The following is a 15889-nucleotide window of genomic DNA, read 5'->3' on the forward strand; positions in this document are numbered from 1 at the left end:
GACAACATCAAAGAATAAGTTTGACAAGATCCCATAGTCACTGTATCTTACCATTATTACTTAATGGGCAGTTGATTAGTCTTCAAAGGGATTTAGCAATCAGGTGGCATTTCAGCAGATCATAACGATATTAATGCTGGTTACATTTGAGGCTCAAAAGGAAATGCTGGAATAAAAATCATATTTTTTTAAACGTCCTTACCTATGCTTCTAATAGCACCTTAGATTATTGAAAGAGATCATACTTTAAAAAATAAATACACCTTTCACTTTTTGCACTGCTTAGGTTCAGTTCTATGAGGAATCAAATTCAGCAGCAAATAAAAGTTGTCAAATTTCACAAGATCTTGCTAATGATGTTCCACATTGCACCAGCCGAAATCGAGACCTAATCTTGTTCTTCATTTCAATATTAAATAGGTGGTAATTAAGGGTGCTTCTTCAGATTCTTAATGGCTTATTTCTTTTAAATCTGCTTCTCAAGCCATCCTACATGTAAGATAGAAAAATTGTAAGGAAACATTTGCAATTAACAGTCTTTGAGTTTTATCCATTGGTGTCATTTGCAAATAGTTAATATTCAGAAGCCAATAGTGACTTCCACAAATTAAACACTTTCCTCATCTTTTCCCCTTCCTTACTCATTGACAATGAGAATTTAGCAACATGGCAGACTTAAGTTTAACTTTACAATCCTAATAGTAATACAAATATTTTGATGTACTGATTTTCCTTTAATTTTGGTGGCCTAACCCTAAGTTCTTTGAAGGAATTTCAAAACTTTGATGCAAACAGCTTAGAGACATAAGTCTTAAATACATTTCTACAGTTTTTAAATATGGCAACATTGTGCTAATCCATCACACCCAAGAAGGAAGTCCCTAGTGAGTATGTTCACCTGGGACTGGGATTTGAGGGAAGGTTACATGTACATGGTATGTCTGGTTAGTTCTTTATTGAGGCTTTTAGGTATCAAGTATGGATAATAATAATGGTGATGGTGTAATTTTTCATAGGTAATATTTCATAGAAATCAAAGGGTAGACCAAAAAATCTGAATATCTTGAGTAGTCATTTCTATTTTTACAATAATTCCAGTACTTGTAATCTAAGGTGGTAATAGCAATGATTTGTAAGGACTTTTTTTGTTGTTGTTGTTTTAAATGTGATTTTTAGCTTGCTAATAACCCTTAAAAGGCTTCTACCCTTCCAAGTCTGTCTATTGCTGTTTGCTGTCAAAGTATGAATGGTTTCCCAAAATACCTCTTAACATGTGTAAATGTTCCTGTTTGGGAAAAAAATCATAATCCCATTTTGATACCTCAGCAGTGGATTATGAACTTTGCTTGTCTTTTTTCTTTTTAAACTGTCTCTTACAAAACAATGGCTCCCCCCACGCCCTTCTTAGACTTGGGACTTAATGGCAAATATTGCTGTGACTTTATGACAGAAATTCCAGTTATCAAGCTATCCTTCAGTGCAATGAGGGATGTTGGAGGAGAAGCATAAAGTCTGATGGAAAGTATCATCTCTTCCCAGATAAATAAATTTACCAGACCTTACTGAAGTTTTTGCTGTAACAGTTTAAAAATCAAACACCTATCTGAGTTCATATATTTCTCGTGGTGTTGTGTGCTCTGAAACTTCCAAGTGAAGGCTGAGCAATTTAACATTCCAGATCAGGGGAGGAGAGTGGGTGCCCAGGTGGCATTACTCTCCCTTTTCCCCCTCTTTCTGCAACGGGTGGCTGCAACTGGTGCATTACCCAGCCAGGGATAGAGAGGAAGGAAAGAGGTTCTGACTGGTGTGTGCAGTAACTGTGTGTATCCCCTGCCACTCTGTATGTATCACACACCTGTTCTGAGTCTCATCTCTCTACTGGGTTTGCATATGGGCACATGGAGCTGAAAGAGGTGGTCCCTTTCTTGGCACATCTCAATTTGTCTGTGGCTTGAGTGGTTCTTCTTCCCTTTCCTCACCTCCCTACAGCATCGTGCTTCTCTCACTGCAGGGCAATCAGAACAATCCCAGAGAGATGGCATTTCTCTCTTCTTTTTTTCTTGGTTACTTTACTTTTTTATTTTTTCTTTTCTTTTTTTTTTCTTCTTCCTTTGTTTAACTTTTCTTTCTGTTGTTTTCCTTTGCTGACACGTGGTTGGTTAATATGATGAAGCCTGTTATGACACTGTTGTTCTTGCTGCTGCCGCTGCTGCTGTTGTTGAATATGCTGTGTTCCCAGCTAACTGCATGTCTTTTTTTTGTTTTTTGTTTGTTTGTTTGTTTTCGTTTCTTTGCAAAATCCCTCCCCCCCACTACCCCTTCACCTCCATCTCCTGTGTCTCCTTGTGACATGGTGCATCTTTGTGACTCGGATGGATTTTATTCTGACTTTCCTTTCTCTGCTCGCCCGCTCTTTGCGTATTTCACTGTTTTTGATGTGCATGGACACTCTGCGTCTGTCTCGTAGCCTATCAGAAAGTTCTTCATCCCCCCTCAGACCTCCGACCTCCCTTTCTCTCCCCGACCCCAAGTCTCCTTGGACCCTGATGCTTGTAGGAACGCCTCCAGGCCTGGACATGTACTCCAACCAAAGCCAGCACTTCAGCCCAACCCAAAGACGCAGACTTTGCCATCCAAGAGCAAATTGGCTGAAAAACCACTCCAGTCTACTAAATCCAACCCACTCCCTGCCAGCAATGCCAGCGCCCCCTCTTCCCAGAACAACCCTGTGCAGAACGCTCAGGGCCGCTCACCTGCTGCCGGCTTTAACCCACAGCTGGCTGTTCCTAAAGTGCAGACCAACCCTATGTCTCCTGTTAGATTGCTCCCTTCTAGTACTGACCCAAGCACCAAATCTATCCCCATCATACAGGTCACCCCTCACCCCTCTCCAAGGGGAAGTCCCCTCCCTACCCCCAAGGGGACACCTGTTCATACGCCAAAGGAGAGCCCAGCAGGCACACCCAACCCAACACCACCATCCAGCCCCAGCATTGGAGGAATGCCTTGGAGGACACGGCTCAACTCCATCAAGAATAGTTTCCTGGGGTCTCCTCGCTTCCATCGTCGGAAATTACAAGGTGAGTACTCACCCAGCGTGGTTCTGATTTGGGCAGACATTCAGCGGGAATTTCATACCTGTCTGTGGCTCTGTAAATTCTCTGTACCAAGGACTGAATATTGGTGTGGAAAATGAGAGTGATAGCATCAGTCAAGCCCTAACCCACATGTGAGCAGGCTCTGTCGTGCCACTGCCCCTGCTCCAACAGCATCTCCTGAGCCCTCTTCACACTCCAGCCATGCAGCTCTTGCTATCCCTGTTGTGGGTCTTAGACTGTAAGAAAAATCTGTCTTCAGTTTCTTCACTTGCTTTGCAAGTGAACCTAGGGCTCAGCCATTTCCCCTGTGGCTGTGCTCCACTGCCTCTCCACAGCCACAGGCTGAGCCTTATGCTGAAAAAAAAAGACAGCCAGAGGCAATAGGCTGAAGTTGTCCTTCTGAAGCACAGCTTTTTTGATCTTGGTTAATGCTTTTTTTTTGCCTCCTTTGGTAATTGGTGCAAAAATCTCCTTAATACAGTCAGTGGTTTCATATCTGCTGGCCTACTTCAGTTTTCTAAGTCTCTAGAGTGTTGAGATGTGCAAAATTTTCTTCCTCAGGCTCCAGGTGGCTTTTTTACATGCCAGCAAAGGGCAGCCAAAGTCACATGCCTTATCCTTGGACGTCAGCAGCAGCTATCCCACCACCCTGTGGTTTTCCAGGGTACCAGGATGTGATCCCATGGGAAAGGAGGATTACAACCATGGATTTTTGAGCTGTGATGGTCAGTGCCATTGCCACTGAGGTGGTCAGAGAGCTGCAGAGAATTGCAGCAGTGACTGAGCTGTGCCCAGCTGGGCTGTGAGGCAATGGCAACAGAGTTATTGGCACGGTGTGTTTGGGTCTGGACCAGAAGCCACTGAAGCCAGTGCAAGATTACCTAATGACCAAGGGCAGAGTGAGCCTTGAAATGCAGCACTTGTTTAGATGCTGAGATTGTTTAGATGCTGAGATCTAGAGACATATGACCAGCATTTAAATGTCAGAATTAGCCTGCAGAGGCAATGGGCAAATGCAAGCAAGTGCAGAATTGTTTCATTGGTGTACAAGCTGAAAATGGAAGGTGTACTGAATCATATTTATTTTCTCCCTCCCTCTCTTTGGCTGTCCGTGCATGAGCAGTACCTACACCTGAAGAGATGTCTAATTTAACCCCAGAATCATCCCCAGAGTAAGTACTTTGCCTTTTTTCCCACCAAATACCAGTGTCATTTCCTGGCCTGAATGTCATTAGCTGACATATTTCTCTTCTGGATCAGTATCTGTTTGTAACGTGTTGTCCTGTGGGTGGGATGGAGGTGTGAAATGATTCTTTTGATGAGGACCCTACATAAAATCTATACCTCAGTAATGGCAGGGGGGTCAACAGATGATGAAACAGTCTCCCAGGAACCACCTCATTTTCTCACAGCTTGCTGAATTTGCTGGGTTTGTACCATGTTTCTTCTCTCTTCCTTCATTTGGTTGTCAAGTAGATCACTCTTTGGGACTGGAGAGGCTAATCAGTGGCTTATACTGGCACTAACTGTGCACCAAAAAGTCTTCCTTTTAGTACAGGAGAGTTTGCATCCTCAGGATAGCATGCAGGAGGCTCTGCTAAGATGATTCAGAGGGATCTTTGGCTGCCAGAGTAAATGCAGTGTTAATTCTAGGCAGCAGTACTGGGACATGGAGAAGCTGTTTCATATTCACCAAGCTCATTCCTAAAAGTCAGTGTACATTTCAACCATTTCACTGCACAAATGTGCATCATTGCATGGCAGGTTTGGAAGTCCCTGCCAGAGTGCTGCTCCAAACACTTCCTAATATGCAACAGATGCCAAATTATTCCTTTTTATTTTCACAGCTTGTGTTTGTGCACCCAATGCCCATAGACTTAGCCTGCCAACCAAGGCAATTTGGCCTCTTGTTAAGAGACTTGTATGAAATATTCATGAGTTTTGGATGAGAATTTTGAGCTGAAAGTTTTGTAAATGGTGACAATGCTATTGTCTTCACAACTTGCCCCAGACCTGGCTTTTGTCTGGTCTGAGATGGACATTCTATGTGTATAGGTGCAGAATGAGGGATAAAGAGGGATAAAGACTTCAGGAGAGGGAGAAGTAGGGATTAGTAAAGGTATTCAGGAAGAAAAATGGAATATACTGTTTCGAACACTTTCGAGCATTTACTAATAGAGGGGCATGAGAGAATTCCATAAAATTGGCACATCATTATCACAGAAATATACAATACTCTCATCTCACATGTTTTTAAAGCCATTAAAACAGAAAACCTTTAGAATTAAATTTCTTCTCTTCCTTGCATCTATGTTGGTGGAGGTTTTGCTGTTAATTTATTGCCTTCCCTGCTTCCCACTCACTCTTTAAAAGCTGATGGAGAGAAGTAGTGCCTGACATTTGAGGCAGTTTGGATGCAAGTCAAAGCCTAAGGCCCTCTTTTCTTTTTCTGTGTAATTGCCAAATTAATGAGTTCAATTGGGCTGCACCCTGCAGTAAACATAATAAAAGTCTTAAAAAATAATGAACTAGATTATATTCTAATGATAGATGTCTGTTGCTCAGTGCCCACTTCCACATATCTTATTTTTTCCCATATTTTCTTCTTTTCTGTAAGAAATAAGATATCCTTATCAAGAGCTGTATTGACCTCATGGGTTGAGTGATAAATACATGTCCTAGCTCTGTCTGGTGCAGCAGTGCCTGCCATTCATTTAACAAACCTGATGATGAGGTAATACACTTTGACATGTCTGGGTAATGCTGTTCTTTCTCATGTGAAAAAGCCCTAGAAAATGTGTTAGGGATGACATTTAAAGAGACTTAGCTCCAGCTGCTTTAAACCTGCAAAGCTCCATTTGCTTGAGTAGAAATGCTGCTATTTATGCCAGGCAGGTAAACCTCTGGAGGTTACTGATCCATGTGCTCAGAGACAGAGAGGGAACAAAGAAGGCTACGTGGTCAGACACTCCAAGAGTAAGGAAAGGAACAACATTATAGGAGTGTGAAATTTGGTGTGAAGTAATAAAGCACCAGCCTATATTTTCATGCTACTTTCTTTGCTTTTTCATCAAATGGACACCTGATTGGATTCCTTAGTGTAATCTACATACCCAGCCTCCCCCACATATCTCCTATCTCACTCCCCCTTTAAGAAGTTTGCCTTGGTAAGAGAAGATTCTTAATTTTAAGTACATTTTGTTCTGCTTACAACCTGATCCTGAGAGATGCTAGAGCATGTCATTTGGGGTGCTGAGGATTCATATGCATTTTAACCCAAGTTAGCAGCACTTAATGCCCTCTAAGAGGAGAAAAGGCTTTATTATGTAAATTTACTCCAAAACTGTCCCCTCTTCTTAGTGGACCTATTCCTTAGCTGTATGAGTACAGCTAGTTCTGCCAGTTGTGGGGAGAAAAGCCAGTGCATGCATGCTGTGTCTTGATTCTGCTCATTACAGAAACAGGAGAGGCCACTGGCATCTATTCTGTCTTATGTGACACCAGCAAAATTATTTTAGTGAATTCAAATGATTTACAAGCTGGAGCATAGCCCAGGCTAGCAGTGAATCTTCCAGACTTGCTATTACTGGTGATAACCTCAGCAAGGAAAAGAGCCCAGATGGATTCTGGAGGCTCCAGACCATGTTGAGCAGGGAAAAAAACTCCCAATGTTCTGGGCCCTTGTTACTTGTGCTTGTTAAGAGACCTATAAATGAAGGGCCAGCAAAACCATTAATGAAAATACAAAAATGAAAAGCCATATTTTAAGATAGCAGGCCTGCAATTAAATAAGCACACTTTTCCAGGCCCATGCTTCCCCTTGGCCCCTGGAGTCCATCCAGCAGCCCTGGTTCAGATGATGATACATCCAAGCCTAGGACAAGCAGCCGTTTTAGATGGACAACCAGGTGCTAATTTACTAATGAGCACAGACCCCTTACATGCAGGGAGCTATTGCCCCAGCTCTCTAGGGGCTTGCAGAGTTGTTGTGGTGTGTGAGAGACACATGAGCTAATTAGTATGTAATTTTCTTTCTCACTCTAACCCTGGCTCCTTAACGACCATTTAAATGAGAGGCCCTTTCTCTTTACTGCTCCCTATGCTAATCTCTGGCTCACTGGCTTATTTACAGCTGCCTATGAATATTTTAGGGAGTGACAGTTTTCCAGCCCACTTTAATTGAGTGGGGGGCACTGTTTTAACCAAATTGCAAGTGAATCTTTCTCTACTCTTATTTTTGGTTGCCTGCAGTAAATGAAGCAAATCATTATTTGCCCAGCTGAGCACTCTTCCAGTTGTGGTCTTTCTGCTGTATGCATTAAATGGGCAGTGGGCCCACAGCTGCACAATTCATGGAGCACTCTGGGATGGGGAATGAGTGCAAATTGCTGGACACTGCTGAGGGCAAGCTTTGTTCTTTATCCTGAAGGCCTAGACTTCAAATTAGTTTCTTAGTTTGCTCCTCTCTCTCTTAGCCCCTGTCCTTCCTCTGCCTCTGCCTCAGCCTCACTTTGCCTCAGAAAGTGAGGGTACTTGCAGCCTGCTCCAGCTGTTTATTGCTCTGCTGGAAAACTGATGTGTAGCAATCCCTTTTGCAGATGGCTCTCCTTGTCTGGAGAGATTGTCTTCTTCCACTGAGTGATGGATGTCCACCCTGTTGCTTGCCGTACTGCAAACTGGATTTGGTGTTATAAAGTATGCTGTAGAGGGGGAAAAAAGGCAGTCTCTTGGTGGCAGGTCTTTTAATTTCGGACATTTTCATGCTGAATTCTTTCCTACTAGAATATGGCTGGTTTAAGTGTGATTTTCCTTGGGTTTAGTTTGGTCCAGCGAGTCTTTGGCTGTGTCTCACAGCTGACAGCCTTTTTTCTCCTCTCAAAACCACACCTGTCAGAGAGGCTACGTTCCGGTCTGGATAGTGTCTCTCATCAACATTCATGTCCCTGCATTCTTCCTTTAGCCTGTTTAACTTAAAAGCCAATGTCAATGAAGTACATTGAAATGGTTAAACAATAAGCAGAATCAAATGTTTGCTGATATGATCACTGTGAAAAAACAGAGCAATTTCATTTTGTGATGAAACCACCACCTGATGCTGGAACAAACTGAGGAGCTGGACTGCTGTCAGTGGAAAGCCTGAGCTGTGTCTTGCATGGTGTTGTTATCTGCTTTCTTAATACTGAAAATTCATTCCTGTAAAGGCTGGCCAGAGTTCACACACGATACAGACACCCTGAATGGGGCTGATGAACAGGACAGTCTTTGTCCTGGCCTTGCGTAATTGTGCATTTCACTCACTGGTAGATTGGAGCTCCAGTGAAATCTACAGCTTGCTTCAAGAAGCAAGGGCTTGTGATTGTACGGGACACCTTCAGAAAAGCATCTTTCCAAAGGAGTTGCAGTTGGGTGGGAAGGAACTTAAATCTTTATGTTGCCAGGATCTGCATGTTGTCACAAGAAATTGAGACATCCCTGGAGACAAAGCAGAAATGTGTCCTCTGATTTATATGTATGTTATATATGCAGTATTCACTGCTGTGTTGGCTCAGTCAGAAAAGTTACCATTGCTCCTGATTTTTCACTGTTGGTGACACATGCTGCCAGACTTAGGCTGTGTGGTCTGTCATTCCATCAGTTTTCACCAAGCAAAATGTCGTTCTGGATGTTCTGTGATACTATTTCCCACTTATTAGTAGTAATATCATCACATCTGGAGTGTCATCAAAACTTTTTCCTGTGTTTTTTATTATTTTTTCTAGCTAGGGGCATGTATGAAATAAGAAATAGTGCTCCATATTCTAAACATCTCTTTCTTTTCATTACTTCAGGCTTGCCAAAAAATCCTGGTTCGGTAACTTCATCAACTTGGAGAAAGAAGAACAGATTTTTGTGGTCATTAAGGACAAGCCATTAAGCTCCATTAAGGCTGATATAGTCCACGCTTTCCTCTCGGTGAGTCACCCCAGCTGCCCCTTGGAGGCATCCCTCACTGGTCATTCCAGGACTCCGTGTGCCACATGTTACTGGACAGGGGCTCTGCTCCTTCAAAAGCATCCTCTGTGGATTTAATTTACATGGCCTGCACTGGACTGTGTGTGAATTACTAACTGTAGGTAATGCTCTCTAAGGTGAGAAAAGATTTCAGCTTCTTGGCAAGGCTTCCAGGTTGCCGGAGTTTGGAACTCCACAGCAGTGGAGCACACTGCTGGCACAGTATCAAGACAGTGATTTGCTGCTTTGTCAAATCAGGCTTACAGTCTCTGGCTGAGCAGCAGATTGGGTTTCCCTTTGATGGGTATGCCCTCCACCACTTCAGCCAGACAAAAATCCTGTCTTACATCTGCACTTGTTGCTTTAAATCCCCACTTCAGTGCTGTAGGGCAGAAAGAAATTTCTTCTGGTGTCCAGAGTTTCAGTTGTTGCAGATGTGAAGAAAGCAGGGAGAAATTGTCTTTTTTTCCTATAGAAAGTCCTTGTTCTCATTATCTAGAGGTACCATGATGAAAAAGTCAGGACAGCAAAGGTATTTCAAGAGGTTTTTCAATTCAAGGTAGTCAACAACATAATTAGACTTTTTCCAATAGAATTAAGAGAAGGAAACTTAATTTCTTATATAGTTTGTTATATTGATTTTTTTTCCACAAAATACTGAACTCCATTTTAGTCTTTGTGATTCTGCAATTAATTTCTTCCAAAAAATAGCTGTAACCCTTGTTACTGTACAAGCACACAAGGAGTAAGTGCATTACAGTAGTGGGCATCAGACACTGGTGTCCATCCTAGGCTGGTTATAAGCAACCACATTACTGTATCAATTTCATGCATTTAGCTGTGCTTTTGGGTTTGTATTGTTGTGCAGTGTGTCCTACTGTCTGTACTGGTGATCCTGTGTGTACCCCACGTGCGGTTTAGGTGTAATTGGGGGACTCGTGTGCAAAACCAGTGAATTGTTTCTTATAGCAACATCCAAACTTAAATGCATGTTCATAGCCAGCTAATCAACCCCTTAAAAGTCAGTTTTCAAAGAACTTCATTTTTCCTCCTAGAAATTAGAGACCGGATTTCCAAGTAATTTGTTTGGGTTTTTTTTAATCTGGTCCTTTATGAAGCAATAAATAGAATATGAGTATGTTGTTAAATTTTGGAGGAAAGTGTGAAAGGTAACTGCTTGAAGATTAGGAAGTTATGAAATTCCACTGGGGTTCTGAATATACAGATGTTGCATGATGTCACAAAGCTTCTCAGAGTTCTTTCACATATTGATAGAAGTTTGGGTGAGTTATTTGCAAGCATGCTCTCCCTGTGGATGTCCCAAGCACTTCAAGTGTCCTGATGTCTATCTGACATCATGGAATCACCAAGCAACTGAAGTTGGAAAGGTATTCAGGAGGCCTCCTGCTCAAAACAGGATCAGCTGAGATGAGACCAGGCTACTTAGGTGTTTTTTATATTCAGTTTTTTATCCCACTGACTTTTCTGCCCACTCCTTAATATCACTTTTTGCTCAGCAAAAGGCATTTCTCAAAACTGATGGATGAGTAGGAAAAGACAGACTGACTGTATGAAGTTGAGCAACATGTGTAAATTCATAAGTGTGTTGGATACTCCACCAATATTCAATCCCGAAATTTAGGTCAGTCCTGTAAGCAACAGTGCATTCTTCTGTGGTGCCCAGCAACCTATGCTGTTACTGGTTTCACAAGAACACTGTACCTTAAAAATTCAAGACCAGAAGCAAATCTAGCAAATGTTACTCATTCTGGAAATGTGTGTTGTTATAAACAGAATTTTGCAGGTTTTTTCCCTTTAACACTGGTTCTACTATCTGCTTCTACCAACCTCTTTCAGATCCCAAGTCTCAGTCACAGTGTCATCTCACAGACAAGTTTCCGTGCAGAATATAAGTCCACAGGAGGTCCTGCTGTCTTCCAGAAGCCAGTGAAGTTCCAGGTGGACATAACATACACAGAAGGGGGAGAGGCGCAAAAGGAGAACGGGATCTACTCTGTCACTTTCACACTCTTATCAGGTAACCATGGCAAAGCTCTAAAATGGGTGCCAGCTGGCTTGGTCCTTCCTGATAATAGAAGCCTGCAAATTGCTCTGCCAGAGGAAAAAATATAACTGGCTTAACCTCAGGAAAATTCAGTCAGGGGCAAGGAGGACATTAGGAACAAAAATGGTGTTGGTAGTGATGGAAATGCAGAGAGTGAAGGAGATTCCCGAAGAGGTGAAGTTGGCACTGCCATGATTAGTGCTAAAATGGCTGTTCTGCACACCAGTTTTGGTGTAACTCATGGTACTAGCTCCATGTTTTATTCAGAATTCTCAGAGTCTCAGCTGGGCACTGTGAGGCCATAGTTTCTTCCTTCTGACTGAAACATGCACTCACCCTTTTCTTCTGGGTGGCCACATGCCCCCCACAGGGGTTGCAACAAGGAAACAGACCCCCTCACCTTTTCTGTCTTTACAAAAGGAGCCCCAAAGCCATTCCTCTTCCTGTTGAGCCCAGCACACCATAGCCCCTTTGGCTGAAGGACAGAGACACAGTCAGGACACCTCTGGGGACAAGACTGAAGGGAAGGTGCTTGTGATCCTTCCCCTGCAGCCTTGTGTGTGGGCTTGGCTCCCATTGCTCTCACAGCTGCTTGTGCCTCTTCTCTCCTGGCAGGTCCAAGCCGTCGCTTTAAGAGGGTAGTAGAAACCATTCAGGCACAGTTGTTAAGCACACATGACCAGCCTTCAGTGCAGCAGTTATCAGGTAAGTGGCTTCTACTGTCCAGCACCTTCAGCAGGGACAGGAAGGTGAAATGCCTCATAGCAGGAGGCTGAGGGAGGCCATCCCTCTGATTACAGCAAAAAACGAGCTCCATTCAGACAGAGCAGTAACTCCCTGCTCCCACCCCACTCCTCCGTTTCTCATTCCCTCTCCAGTGCTCCCAGCACATTCCCCAGTTGAACAGCTTCTGCCCTCTGCCCGCCCAAAGAGCCATTTGCCCATTTCTCCATCAAAAGCTGCATCATCAACAGATCTTCCAGATTTTCTCCAGTTCCAGAATCTCCCAGAGTAGGGACATGCTCTAGAGGATACTTGATTTTCAAACCCTTCAGGCATACTTTAGAAACCTCCAACTTCAATGGGTCCCTGAACAAACTTGAGAGCTACTTTTAACTTAGCCATTAACATGTGGTCAGGAGGTGGCTAATAGTTTCCAGGAGTGTGATCCAATTCTCAATACTGTGGTAGCACAAATTATATACTAAGGTTCTGCAGAAGCTGTATTTTATCTATTTGAAAAGTAAATTTCAATTCCTTGTGGTGGTAGAGAAAGCCTTACATGCGTGACCCTGTGCAATGACATCAATCTGGATGTGCAGGCAGCCTGAATTGATAATACTGAAACTGGCCTCATCCCATCATTATGTAGCAGGTGTTCACTCTGAACACTGAAGTGGTTGTACAGACACACACAAAATCTCTGTGGTAACTCTTCTATCCTCTAAAAGAACAGAACAAAGAAGAAGGTGAAAATTGAAAACTTAAGGCAGATAAGCTATTGGGAATGCATCAAGGAAGGAAAAGTAGGGAAAAGCTGAAAGAATGTGCAGGTACTGGAGATAAATAGGAGCAAGGTGGAGAGCAGAGGCTGCAGCAGAAGACAGTGAGGCAGAAGCAGCGGGAGATGAAAAGGAAGTAAATAAATACTAAGCTTTAGAGCCAAATTCTGTTATTGACCCTTGTGTGAACAAGCCAAGACAAAAGTGGGGGAGTTAAGTTGGCATTGCATCCTCCAATTAAGTCCCAGATGTCCTCGGCTCGTTGCACATATGGGTTACATCCTTCTGGTCTAACTGTGGCTTTAGCATCCAAAGATAAATTAACGGCACACAGAAGTGTGTATGCCTAGTACCTGACAGAGAAATATGCTCAGTTCAGTGTCCTCTTTGCTTTTGGCCTCCAGCACTGCCTGATCCTTCTGCATGCTGGAATACAATGGTGCCCAGTACATGGGTTATTCTATTCAGAAGCAGGGAAAACAAGGACACTATAACTATGGTTGATTCAGGTTTTTGCTGTCTGGACTTTTGAAATTAAGTCAAACTCAGAGAAGCAGCTAGTATTTTCTGCTAGCTCTTCCTCCTGGGAAATGCTAGGGCCGGGTGGGAGTGAGGGGATTGAGGTAGGAAAGCATCCTTTAAACATATTTCATGTTACTCCTGATGCATGGACAACATTCGAGTATTCCTTGTTTCTTCAAGAGTGAGGTGTACCCTTACTTTCCTGTGAGGCAAAAATTATTTATAAAGTAAATAACTTGATGATCTCTTTTAACTTCTTCACCCTAATTAGTGCTAGCTACTGAGGCTCTATAGAAAAACTTGAACCCTCTTGCACACTTGCATGTGAAGCAGGATATCTCCCTAAGAAAGCCATATTATAGCAGGAATAAAAACCATCCATCTGACCAAAACTCAGAGAAATGTTATGGGCATACTCTGCTATGAGAAATGTATCTGACTTACAGTTTTGCTCTGGTTCTGGAATGAAGAAATCATACTATTTTTACTGCCTGAAGCTACATGAGAGCATATTGTTCTAGCAGGGAAAACCCAGCCTGACCTCTAATGCCAGACTGGAACAGATAACTTCACATGGAGCAAAACCAAAATTAATGGTCTCTTGAAATTTAAAAATAATAATTCCCTTAGCTGGGGACTCATCCAGGCAAGACAGCTCATGAGACAGGGTGTCAAACTGTTCTGTATCACACCACCTAACCTGATCGGGAATATGCAAGTCTCTTGAAAATGAGAGAAGTCAACCTGAAAATTTTAGGTTTGAGCAGTATACAAGAAAGAGAGAAAAGCAAGGGAAGAGAAATAAAGGGTTTGTTACCGAAAAAGAGACAACCTTTGCATCAAAGTAGGGTAGCCCACTAGTTCACATACCCAGCCAAGTGAGAGTAAGGGGTAGTAAAAGGATAAAGAACAGAAAAGTTCACATTCAGCACCTTGCTTAGCTGGGTGTCTGGTTGGAAATGTGTGCAAAATCTTCCTAGAAATTGTCATTGAATTAATCAGCATTTCTCACTAGAAACAAAGCAGTCTTCTCTGTTTCTCTTCTCCTCCCATAGTGCCAGCTCTGAACACCACATAGGGATTGTGGAGGTTGGGCCCTGTTCAGGTTCATGGTTTGAGAACCCTCTGTAGGCAGTCTACTGCTGCAACAGATTGAGCTCACCTTCACTTAGACTCTCTTCCTCCATGGCTCTGAGCATGGGACTGTCCTCTGACCAGCAGCACTGGCTCAGCACTGGAGCTTTTCCTACCTCCTTGTGCACAGACACATCTTATGTGTCTTGTCTCTCCTGCCTTACAGAGTTCTGATGCACTTACAGGTGGGATGATGAAAACAATCTGTGAAAGGTGCATGCATGTAAAGGGAGACCTGCAGAAGGGGAAGATTTAATGATTTCGGTATAAAGCAGAACAGCAAGGCCTAAGGAACATGTGACAGTGAGAGTCATTCTCTCTGCTGCCCCTCTGATCTGCTGTGCAGCATCCCAGCCCCCTGAGCCGGCCTGCCTGGGTTTCAGAATGCATTTTCCTCTTTTTCATTCCTCCAGTTGACAACAGTGTTTGTAGATATCATGTTGCCCATGCATCTCTGTGTGTGTGTGTGAGCCTGTTCTGTACCTGATTTAGGCAGATGTGTTTCTGTGTCACACTTGAGCACCTTATAGTATCCCTTCCTCCATATATCTCCCTCATTCACTTCCATTTTTCCTTTCTAAGACTGGCTGTGCGTATTTCTTCTGGCATACTCTGAAGCAGGAAAATAGATTCTCTCCCTTACCTGAAAGAAAGTGTAAATAAATTAAATCCATTCCATAAGTTAATGTAATGCTTCTAAAATCCACTGTCTCAATGGAAACATTTAGTGCAACATACCAGCTTTGTATCCTAATGTTTCAGGAGCTCTGTGCCTTAACTGCTGAGACAATACCAGGTCTGTGACTCATAACTTGCACAGAACAAGTAAATAGGGATTGTTCATTTTTTCTTCCTGATGAAAGAAACTAGAGGCCAGCATAAGGTAGTGGAAGCCAAGTACCAAGAAAGCCATTGGAAAAACATGTCTTCCTGTAATCTAGAGCTTGTGGAACTCCTCACTGAAATAGGTTCTGAATGTGAGGGGCTTACAGATACTCATCTTGCCCTGAGTACTTCTTACTCACAGGGAGGTTGGATAACTCCCTGCAGAGAAATCTTCATGGGACTGCTAAACAGAGAAACTACAGCAGGTTCAGGAAATCTCTGACCTGGCAGTGGTGAGTGAGGCAGTGGTAGGAGAAGTGTTCTGTATGCTTGGCCTGCTCTTGCACTCCTGGGTGTCTGTGGAGCTGCTGAAGGAGACAGAGCACCAGATCACAGATCACAGAATATTGTGAGCTCAAAGGGACCCACAAGGATTGTCAAATCCGACTCTCAGATGGTTTTGGCCTTTGATCTGACCCAGAATAGTTGTCCAGGTGTGCTTGTTACTGGTATCAGAAAAGCCATTACGCTCAGTGAGACCATGAAAGGGCCCCTTTGGGAGGGAGTCTCACTGTCTGTGAGAGCAGTCAGCCTTGTCTCTTGTCCATGAATGGCTCCATCCAGGGCCCTTATACTCAGAATCTCTGCTTAGGTAATCCCTGGGCAGACTGCCCTTTGCTGGGATAAAAAGATCTCTCTCCATGGAGGACGATATCTGAGATTTGTTCCTTTGTTTCAGCCCAGCACTCTTT

General features: G+C 43.1%; 1 protein-coding gene across 10 annotated transcripts in view; it reads left to right on the forward strand.

The window, feature by feature from the left end:
• The window catches only part of BRSK2 (BR serine/threonine kinase 2), a 304523-nt gene that overhangs the window by 269770 nt on the left and 18864 nt on the right, over positions 1 to 15889 (forward strand). For 7 of the 10 annotated variants that reach the window (XM_031055776.1, XM_031055775.1, XM_031055777.1 and 4 more), the window contains 5 exons: positions 2468 to 3080; positions 4222 to 4270; positions 8927 to 9050; positions 10947 to 11127; positions 11770 to 11859. In XM_031055776.1, coding sequence (XP_030911636.1) covers positions 2468 to 3080; positions 4222 to 4270; positions 8927 to 9050; positions 10947 to 11127; positions 11770 to 11859 — 1057 coding nt within the window. The remainder of the gene's footprint in view (positions 1 to 2467; positions 3081 to 4221; positions 4271 to 8926; positions 9051 to 10946; positions 11128 to 11769; positions 11860 to 15889) is intronic. The other 3 variants (XM_005419517.2, XM_005419518.2, XM_031055779.1) reach the window with 1 other exon arrangement.

The sequence above is a fragment of the Geospiza fortis genome, unplaced genomic scaffold (assembly GCF_000277835.1).
Source record: "Geospiza fortis unplaced genomic scaffold, GeoFor_1.0 scaffold66, whole genome shotgun sequence".
NCBI classification, from domain to species: domain Eukaryota; kingdom Metazoa; phylum Chordata; class Aves; order Passeriformes; family Thraupidae; genus Geospiza; species Geospiza fortis.